We start from the raw sequence: 11,332 nt of genomic DNA on the forward strand, positions 1-11,332 counted from the left end.
TTTCTGAATAGGGTCTATTTTTAAATGTTTAGTAATGTGCATGCAGGAAGAATTCTTCGAACCGGGAAGAGCTTAGGAGTACAGCAACGGACGATTTCTACCTATGTATGTATAAGTATTTAAATATTAAACAGCAGAAAGGAGACCGGTTTCAAAGCTGACTGCTAAAACAGAAACTGAGATCGTTACTTGGAAGACAGGTGGAAAAGGGGGCACACCATGCCGAAAATTGATATAACATGTCGGGAAGACATTATTAAACTACCCGATATTGCGTCTTTGCGTACTTTGAAAAAACAGTGGAACCTTGATACAGGTGGACGACAGCTAAAAGACAGGGAGGACTATGTCCGATTCCTGTTGGAAGCTTACGATTCCGGAAAAATCAGCGGTGCCAATGGCTCAACAAATAATCCGGTGAGAAACGTTATGTAAATTAGATATTTCCCATAAAAAGTGGACTATTTAATGCAGATGTCATGATAAATCGGTTTATAAGAAGGTTTTGTTCTAAATTTCTAAAATGGGGAGGGGGGGGGGTAGAGTGTGTTTCCAGCCATTTTCAAGTTAATACGATATGTAAGTTATTAATTCTCTTCTGTACAACAATGCATTTAGGAAGAACTTTAAGCCTTCTCGTACAAGGATCATACTTCACCCTATATTTTGAATGTTTTCAACAGAAGTGCAAGGTTTCAAGATCCACTTTGTGCTTGCACACTATTCAATGTTTTGGCGGACAATGTAATTTGTCGCGCTGTCTTTCAGCTCATACCAAAGGGGTCATTCTTGCATAAAGAACGACAAGTAATCAATACCCCCATACAACTCGTATGTGCCTTTCATACAAGGGTATATGTTTATATTTTTAAAACAAGATTTAGACGTAAATACCGTAATTAGAGTAGGTAGTTTTACTATTCTTCTGGAGAAAGCATTGTATGATAGCAGAGATAGCGTTGATTACAGAGAACGAAAATTTAAAGTTAAAACGAACCTTTTGTTGTCGTTGTTTAATTTTCACGAAAATGTAAACATAATTCAAGGGTTAATTTTTTTTAATACCAAGGACAAATATGTTTGCACATATCTGCCTGAACAGACACGCGAATGCTTGTTTTGAATTTACGTATTAGACAATATTTACAAATTTTTATTTCTTCAGCGAGAGAGCATATAAAATTCAAGTATTTAATAATTATGAGCTGCTAGGAATTCGACATGCGACCATCTTATACATTGACTCAATTTTTTAATATTTGAAATAAAATTCTGAATTCAAATAACTTCTGAATTTTTCATATAAATTTTCTCCTTAAGATATACATCAATTGGAAAGTAAACTTTAATTTTTACTAGAGACAATACAACAATTCTTACAGCTGGATATCGCATGGTGCACATTCGTTCCCAAAATTTTAACGTCTTTTACAAATCATGCTAACAAATTAAAAAATAAAACACTGACTTTCTAAATGAGTTGTAAATGAGATTAAAAAAAAATGAAGATATCACTTTGTAAATTTTATTTGCATTTGTTTAAAAATAAAACCGTCACCGAACAAAGACAAGCTACAAAATGTAACTTAAACCATCATTTCGTCTTTGTTCACGTCAAACATTTATACATGTACCTGTATCTTTATTACAAGACAGCGACACTAAAAATATAATGAAATGGATACTTTGTATAGACCACTTAGCAGGATTTTCCTGGAATTCTTCTAGTTGAAGGATTTCCCAGTGATTAAACTGAAAGAAAATGAGTCATTAATTGAATTTTAGATTTTTATATTATGTAAAACGTTGATAAAAAACGAACAGTGGTAAATCTATATACTAGTATACTGAAATGAAAAAGAAACGCAACAAGCAGTAATCAACAAATATTTGATTTTTTATCTAATGATTTTCAAAAATGAATACAGTAAGGCTAAACTCACTTTTCAGAACATCAGAGATCTGATAAAAATGTTAAATGTTTATCTTTTTACTTTACTAAGTAACATATGCCAGTTAAAACACCCCCTCCCAGCCATTCAAGTAAAACGTGCAAGACTGCCCTAAACAACAATTGCAGTCTAATTTCTACGATCAATAAGTTCATCAATATCGAGATCTGAGCGAAGGAATTAATCTTAGCAATTTTTAAATGCCCGTTTTTTTAGATGATTAGGTCGAGTTTTATCTAACTTAGAGCGGTGTAACCACCTTTGGACTTCCGGTACAAGGACTGTCCTTAATTAATGCATATGATACGTAAGGCCCTGTTGAGGCATAATGTAGTGAATTTTTGCTTCAGCAACTCTCCATCACCTTTACATTGAAATTTTACAGCTAGAGCAATGAAAATGCATACTTAAGCCATTTTCAAGCAGCCTTAGCATCGTTACGGGAAACGAAAGGAGAGTTTATTTTTTGGAATATTGCTGCAATACTTATAATAAACAGTAAAAACCCTTAAAACTCCATATGAGATATTGCCAAATGTTTTGTTAAACATGCAATTTTTGATTTCTGTTAAGCAGATAACAATAAAAATATGTTAAGAGGGCATAACACACGGAAGCCTGGAAAATCTAATGGTGGGATCAGATGCCTATGAAGAGTAAGCATCCCTATTTGATCGGTCACTTCCTCCCTAGGGCCCTATGTATTTATCAGGTAGAACAGAACTTTCTGTAGTCAAATTCTCTATGTAAAAAAACCGAAAGAAATCAGCCCAAATACGATCTTTTTATTTTAAGAATACAACGATTCTTTTAAAAAGAATGATATTACCAAAAGACCTTGAGAAGTACATATATAATCCATCTTAAATGATTTCTCACAGTCTGCATATTTCACAAAAGTAATCAAATAAAACAAGATGAATAGGCATTTTATTTTAATCGTTTAAACCTTTTTTCAAACAGAGAGGAATAAAATGTCGTTTTTTCCCCTATAAAACTTTTTAATGGAACCTTTGTCAGTTTAACCCGACGAAGAGATTTGTTTGATCAGAATGCATCAAGGAGAGTTTAGTATAAAAATAAACCAAAATAACGATGATAATTACTTAAATTGTATAAAGATAAATTTTAAATCAATTTCAAATCATTTTAATGGATCAAAAAATCAAATGATGCGTTCGCCTGCTCGGTTACGCAACAAAGTCAGCTATGTTGCATTATGATAAATGTTACCCCTGCACGGTAGCTTGAAAGACTTTTAAAAGAGAAATGAATATGGGATATCAGAACACCAAAAACATCATATATTTTCTGTTTCAAGATCCCCGTATACATGATTTTGAAAGAAAAAATGCACATTGAGCATATTTTTTTTGTTATTTCAAAAGGAGATTCTGATTTGGCTTACTTATTTCATACCAATTGCTGGGCCTTTTTTTTAAAAAGTAAATTGACTACAGATAGTTCCTGATCAATACATAGGGTAAGTAGGGCGGATGTGATCAGTCAACAGGGGATGCTTAGTCCTACTTATGATCTCACCTCTGGAATTTCCAGAGGCCCGTGTTTTATTTCCTCTTCACATATTTCTATTTTTTCTGATTTTTTTTTAGATCGATCACTGTCGATTATCTTTACCATTTACATAAAAAAAATTGTGAAGTCAGAAAAAATTTCTCTGTTATTTATTCTTATATAATTATGTCAATATCAAATGATATATATATCGTATAAAATGTGAAAATAAAAGTTTGCAAATGGGTCTTATTTTTTGGTTTTATCCAAAAGTTAGTCGAATAGGTAACATAATTGAAGACATGACAATTTCAATGAATTTTCTTGGATAATTGTACAATGTATGTTATAACAAACAAAACCAAATCTATAAACAACATAAAAACAACAGCAACAAAACAGAATCAAAGGTAAGAGCCACAAAACCACCAAAAAAATCAAAGAAAAAAATTAAAGAAACGAATGCTAAACAATAAGTTTTATCGTCTCTATTTGCAGCCCAAACCAGACCCAAACGCCGGTCTGGCAGAGGCCATTCAGTTGGATACACAGAACAGAGCCAAACTACAAGAAGTCTATGATGAGGTACTAAAGTACTATGGAAGCTTGACACCTCAATTTCAAAAAAGTCTGAACACTGCTTATCCCGACCTTGTTAACAGGATTGCCGCGCGGAGAAAGGAGCTGGATTCTAGGGAGCTTGTAATTCTTGTTGCAGGTACTGTTATGTTCATTACATGCAATACTATGTAAAAGGATGAACATGTACACTTTTTGGTCCAGTTGACCTAGGTATGATATGATTTCATCTTGCGTTAGATATACACTTTTGAAACTGTGAGACCATTGAAATTATTCACAGAGAAGAAAGTAGTTTTCAGAACATCGGTTCCTCTGGGTTCGTATGAAAGCATACAAACTAAGTTGGAGAAGGGTTATTAATTCCATTTACACTTTCTATTACTTTGACGTGTTATAAATTTTAATAAATTTTAATATCTTTGGGTTTAAGGAGATACAGGTGCTGGAAAATCCAGTTTCATCAACCTCCTTTTGGAAACCGACATATTTCCGGTTGCGGCCATCGCAGCGACGCAGACGATATGTGAAATGCGGAGATCCAGAAATGGCGAGAAAGAGGCAATCTGTTATTATAAAGCTTCTGGGGATAATAAAAAGCAAAAAGCCCCAGAAATAATTAGGATCGACAACCCAGCCGGAGTAGAAGAGATGAGGAAGCGTATCAAATATAGGGACGATGACGAAGACACTCCTTTTGAACGTATAGAAATATATATGCCATTTCGGATGTTAGAGGTTCGAGCATTTTTTTTTTGCATTGTTTTAATAGTGGTTGCAACAGTGCATCTTTAAAGTATTCAATGTAAATTTCCAAAAAAAAAAAAAAAAAATATGCAATCACATCTACACTGTAGTACAAGATTAAGTTGTCAGACGAAATTGCAGGGTTTTTTTCCCTGTGTTCATTATACTAGTAATTAAAAAAGTATTCAAATTTGCAGTAAAATTTAATAATTTTCTCTGAAAACATAGTAATTGAGAAAACTATTAGAAGGGTCAACAAACATTTTTGGTTGTTTTTTAGGAAGGAGTGGTGATTGTAGATAGTCCCGGATTTGGAGAACGTGGAAGGAAGACGAGTCAGGTTGAGCGGTATCTCAGCAAATCATTCGGTACCATTTATCTTGTTAATACTGCAGCAGCAGGCGGAGTTAACGCTGGTCGAGTAAGAAACCACTTCCAAAATTAATTCAGTATTTATTCAATAATAATAATACATTTATACACTTGAGAGCAGTTTCATCATCTTTATTAATAAGAATAGTAAAGATTTTTCTTTCCTTGTAGAATTTAGAAGAAATAAAATTAAAATAATGACATTTTTTTGCCTAATTTAAAAAAAATTGTCTATAATTCATTCTCTTCTTTCTTTCGGATCAGACGCGTGAAATAACTAGCATATGCTAAAAGAAAATCTGTCTTAATAAAAATATCGATGTGAACTCTTTTCGCAGTTGAGGGACTTTCTCCGCTTTGTCGTTAACTCCGCTGGGGAGGAGCACGACCCCTCCGCTACCATCTTCATCGGCAACAAAACAGACTGTGTGGACCCCAAGGACCTGAAAGAAGTTAAAGACACCACTACCTACAAACTTAAACAGTGTTACCCCGGGCTGAAGGACAGCAATGTTTTCTTCATGTCGGTCAATGAAGTAAGATTTGTGGACTGAAATGCTGTATATAAGATTGTGATTTTGGCATTTTCTTTCCAAATTCAATACCGTATTGAAAAAGATTTGAACACGTTTTTAACAAAGCAAGATTGCTTTAAATCTTTTTTTTAGATGTTGATTTTATTTTGCGTCGTTATAAAATTTTATGTTGGAATTAATGATTTTCGCTATGAACACATGCATTGTATAATTGTAGGCTTTGCAAAACGTCGCCTTTAATACAAGGACTGAGGACCATCAGAGGGTTTTGGTGCAAGGAATACAGAAACTGTTCCCTGCAAGTCTTAGAAACAAATTAAATAGCCACTACAGGTACAACAATCTTTAAATAATTTTCTAAAAAAAATCAGTCAAATAAATTCCTTGTATATAAATATATACATGTAATGTTATATTTCTTTTGTAGATTTCAATCTCAGATACTGAAAAGAGCTCTAGTCTCTCTTAAGGTAGCTAGAACCATGGCGCTAACAGGTAGAGAGAAACAACAGAATGAAATTGAGGATATCCAAAGGCGAATGAGGGTCTTGGAGCAAAACGCCAAAGCAACCATTAAAAACTTGAAAACCGACATCAGATACGAAGAAGATCAGCTTTACGAAGATCTAGCTTCCTCTCTGCGTAGCAGGGCTTTTACTGAAAAGGTTTTTGATATTCAAGAAAATCAATGTGCCAAGCAATCAAAAGACTGGAAAGCCGTAGCACAGGACGCCAATGAAATCATTGGTAATATTATAGCAAGAGAGGTAGACAGCTGGGAGGCGAGCAATATGCGTGTAGTGGGCATTAAAGCAAGAATATTGGACAAGTTCACCAGAGAGTGCCAGGTGTATGAGGATCAGCTTAAAGAAATAGAAGGTATGTTAAACACTATAAATTCTTTCATAGTACCTATATCTCAGCATTGCATAACCAATCAGAATGTTCAACTTTTATTTATTCAACTTATTTAAATTGTGTAATTTAATTAGTAAGTCCAATTATTCAAAGAGAGTGCCTTTTAAAAACTAAAATATAAATGCATTTTGTATCAATGAGGTCAAATACACTATATGAATGAAAGGTTTTATTTGAAAATTCATTTTAGGTGCACTTCTCGATGGTGACGTGAGAGTAATCAAAGATCTGCATAAATCTATGAAAAAACAAGCACCTGTTCGGCAAATCTGGGCTAGAGCTAAGGACACCAAGTCAGGAGGGGGTGGTATTGGTGAAAAATTAAACAGTTTGGGAAGCTTGGTGAGCAGCGCCGGGGGTCTTTCAACCAGCGATAGGAGGGTTAGGGATTTATGCAGAGGATACTCTGCTAGAAACAATATTCAGAACATGAAGTCTTTGGTTTCCATTTTCATCGAAAATATTTTCGATGGAAATGACTTAAAGGTCAAAATAAGCAAATTTGTTGGAAGATTTGCAAAAGGTGTGGACACTATTGCCAAGAAGATTCCAGATTTTGTCGAAGCAGATAAGGAATTGATTAAAAATATCCAAGAAGATATCCAGAACGCAGAATATAATTTGAGAGAAGTTTTCCCAAAAGGTCTCAGTTTAGGTACAAGGCTGCAAGGGCAGCTTGATGTTTTCTACGTGAAAAAGATCATGGAAATGGACTACCGCCTAAGGGATCTAGAGTACAATCCAACAGAGGACTTGCTGGGGAGTGGGGCTTTTGCCAATGTCTACAGAGGAAGACTCGTCTGCTATCGTCCACCAATACAAGTAGCCCTAAAGATAGGAAAAGACTATATACAAGAGAACAATGTGTCTGATATACTACTTGAGGACGGTACGATGAGGTAATATTATTTTTGAATTAACATCCACACACATGGCGTATTTTTACTCTACGTATTAAAATATTATTTTATAGTCACTTTTTCATCAGTTAATTCTCGATAAACCGCCACCTTTTGTAATTTAGAAATCATGGCGGTATAACGAATTTGGCGATGAATTGAATTTTCCATCTTTTAGGAAATAAGACGTAGATTTATCGTTCTTAGAAATACCATTTAGCGTTTCTATTCTTATTATCACGTACATGTATATATAAACATATTTCTAAATTTAAAAGTACTTCAAGTAATTTTATTATGTACAATTTCGCTAAAACAAAGTATTCAGTTATGAAATTAAGACAAGTATATGTGTATACATGTATGTAAATCTGCACGTCTGATATTGAAAAAAAAGCTGGGTCGATCGTCGTTATATATTGCCTAAAGTACGTACAATAAGTTCTTGAATAAATTCATTGTTTATGAAATCATTGTTAATGAAACGTTCACAATTTCTGACTTATAATTATCTTTTAAGCAAACCTTGCATTGTTTTTAAAAGCAGAGATCATCAAAATAATATCGTTATCGGCGAACTTTACAACGACCGCTTTCGTGGTATTTCTTTGACTAAATGATTTTATTAAACAGAAAACAAAATTATTCTAACAGTTCATGTTAAAATCAATTTTAGTTAATTGCATGTACCTTGATTGGCTTTGCATGCTTTACAACAGGGATAGCGTCAACCAATTAGACGCGCTTCACTGACCACATACACCTGTGGCGGTATTATCGAGATAATTGACACTTAAAAATGGACGTTTGTTGTGAAAACAGGGTGGCGGATGGCGGTATGCGAATTTGGCGTTATAAAGAGAATTTTATATAGCAGGAAAAACGTTCTTGGGAAATCATGGCGGTATTGCGAAAATGGCGATGAATCGAATGGCGTTATCTCGAAAGAATAAGCAATTCAGAATGGCAGTATCTGTCATGGCTTTATTTTGTTTAAGATAGGTTATTACATAATAAATCAATGGTATCAAACAATGGACAATGATCAAGTATTATTGCAAGTGTCAATGAGTAAGCGCCGATCCTCAATCTGGCATTTGGCGCCTACGGTTTGCAGAAACGGAGCCATATGGTGCTGACAACCCTGGAGGGTAAACAGAAGTTGCCAGCGATGGCTTGTTGCAAAATTCTGTAGTTCGTCGGCATGGATTGCAGCCTGGAAGGATCTCTAAAGCCATGACGAGGGACGATGTTGCGCTGGAATCGGAAATGATAACAGCAGAAACACAGGAGAAAACTAATAATAATTGAATGCACAATATTTATGCCCTAACATACCTATGATAAAAATACTATATGTATGCATATCCGCGTACGTAACTGAATAGGGTGATGTATATATGTAAGCAGTTTTTATGGATGACTGGTATATGTAAGCAAGTTTTATGGATGATCGGTGTAAAGGAAAAAACTGTGTGGATTATATGAGGAATATTAATCTACATAAAATGGTGGGGGCGGGTGGGTGATCAAAATCGTCGAGCGAAGAGGATGTGTGCGCAAGCGCATTTAAGGCTTGGGGCTATTTTGGAAATTTGGTTGAGGACAGGGGAGTTATCGCGCTTAGGCTATTCTTCTTCGATAACTGGCATTTACCGCACATGGCGGTAAATGCAATTATCTCGAAAGAATAAGCAATTCAGAATGGCAGTATCTGTCATGGCTTTATTTTGTTTAAGATAGGTTATTACATAATAAATCAATGGTATCAAACAATGGACAATGATCAAGTATTATTGCAAGTGTCAATGAGTAAGCGCCGATCCTCAATCTGGCATTTGGCGCCTACGGTATATAATTCGAGAATTGACTATATGAAACATAGAAATCTAGAATCATTTTTTTAAGATGGTAAAATAAAAACATCATTAGAAAGAATGTCTGAAATTGGAAAAGAGTAACAAACGTAATAATAATAATTAATTAACTTCTATAATCTTGTAACATAAATAAAAAAAAAAACAATCGATATCGTTTTTTGGGTAATTATTCAAAATATGCTTCATTTCAGAGAGTTGGATCATAAGAATATTGTGAAATATTATGGTTCCACTTTGCGTGAAGAGAAAATCAAAGGGAAAGGGAGGCTTTTCTGGATTATGATATTGGAATTCTGCGCAGGCACTCTAAAAGACAAAGTCATTAATGACGACTATGACAACCCGGCCAAAGTCGGAAAGATCTACTCCGTTCAGGTGGAACAAATGGAAGAGATGGCAAGAATGGTGATGGAAATTTGTGAGGGCTTGCGATACTTACATAACAAAGACCTGGTTCATAGGGATCTTAAGCTGGAAAATATCTTAGTGAGTAATTATGTTTCGTAAGAAAGTTTTAGAATTCAAAATTAGAGATCAATATTATCGTCTAAAAGACTCGCACTGATTTCTAAAGACGTTCATTTTAAGGAAATTTGCATTTCTTAAAGAGAAAAGTATTACAAATGTATGTAATAAGAAATTTGCCATACATACATGCACTTTAAATCATATCAAATGTACTACGTTTCGCAAAAATAGAAGTTTAACTACATTGTTTTAGAAAATAAACTCGCAAAAGTCAATTTATATAAGATTTTTAAAAACTGACCTGCAGAAATATGATCGAAAAAAATAAAGTAATAAGTAAAGATGATTGCATAGAATCTGCAATTCAAGGAAATTAAAACCTTTTTTTGCAGCTTGCAAAGGGAGCAGATGGCAAGGATGTCATTAAACTCACAGATGTTGGGTTAACTAAACCACAAAGAGAGATAGGGGGAAGCATAGTCGGGTCTCCTGCTTATATGGCACCGGAAGTTCTGCTCCAAACAGAGATTCACAACCGGAAGGCGGATATCTTCAGTTTGGCCATTATTCTCTGGGAGATGTGGTATGGGATTGACGCTGCGGAGCATATCCAATCGCAACTATTCGGAACTTTAGAAAGCGCTGTAAAGGGAGGCCTTCGACCGTCGATGACGATTGAGCACAAACCTCCGGCCGACTGGATGGCTTTGATCAAGCGTTGCTGGGACTATGATCCGAAAAAGCGTCCAGAGGTGGATGAAGTTTTGAATCACTTTGCTAATTTTCTGAAACATTAAATGAATTTGACCTTTATGCAGCAAATACACTGAGTTTTGGTTTGGATGATATTGTTTTCATGAAGCTGTTGTTTGTAACGATGAGACTTGTATCATGTACATGTATTGGGTAATTCGTCGACTTTCTCTAAGTTGTTTTTGTACATTTTTGTTGTAAAAAATGTTTAAGCACACAATAAAATCAATTCAATACTAACTGTAGATTTTTTTTCAATTTTGCTACATTAAAGAATTTTGAATTTGTAGTTTTTTTTAATCAAAGTAATGAAAATGAGATAAATCTCCTTTAAAACAAATGTAAAAAATATTGCAAAATTAGAAATGTGTTTGAAAATACATTTAACATCCAGTTCTTGGTCTTATAGTAACTGAAATTTACTGGAGAGTGTAAGTCAAGTTTGTTTGCATACCAATTATTTACTGATAGAGTACTGAATCACGTGATAAATACAATAGGAAGACTGGATGCTTTCTGTTTCATAGCACATATATGACGATTTTCGTCTCTGGAAGCTTTATATGATAGTGAGAATTTGCTTTTGGAAAACTTTTCAAACAAACATTTTACATTAAAATATCCTTAAAGTAAAAGACGAATTGTACATGCGTACATGCGTACATTTCTCTGCATTTTGATAACTTCGATTACCGTGTATTCAGAGTAGAAAA

The 11,332-nt window shown here is 34.3% G+C and overlaps 1 protein-coding gene across 1 annotated transcript; it reads left to right on the top strand.

Annotated features, from left to right (window-relative positions):
- The first annotated feature begins 58 nt into the window (after positions 1 to 58).
- LOC134273230 (uncharacterized) lies at positions 59 to 10,849 on the top strand. The gene is made up of 10 exons (XM_062755424.1): positions 59 to 417; positions 3,966 to 4,185; positions 4,480 to 4,784; positions 5,074 to 5,214; positions 5,504 to 5,701; positions 5,919 to 6,034; positions 6,129 to 6,580; positions 6,810 to 7,518; positions 9,590 to 9,884; positions 10,259 to 10,849. The coding sequence occupies exons 1-10, from the start codon at positions 220 to 222 to the stop codon at positions 10,661 to 10,663; spliced, it is 3,039 nt and encodes a 1,012-aa protein (XP_062611408.1). The 5' UTR covers positions 59 to 219; the 3' UTR covers positions 10,664 to 10,849.
- Positions 10,850 to 11,332: the final 483 nt, after the last annotated feature.

Source organism: Saccostrea cucullata, unplaced genomic scaffold (assembly GCF_032062105.1).
Source record: "Saccostrea cucullata isolate Sc308-1 unplaced genomic scaffold, CSIRO_AGI_Scuc_v1 ctg741, whole genome shotgun sequence".
Lineage (NCBI taxonomy): Eukaryota > Metazoa > Mollusca > Bivalvia > Ostreida > Ostreidae > Saccostrea > Saccostrea cuccullata.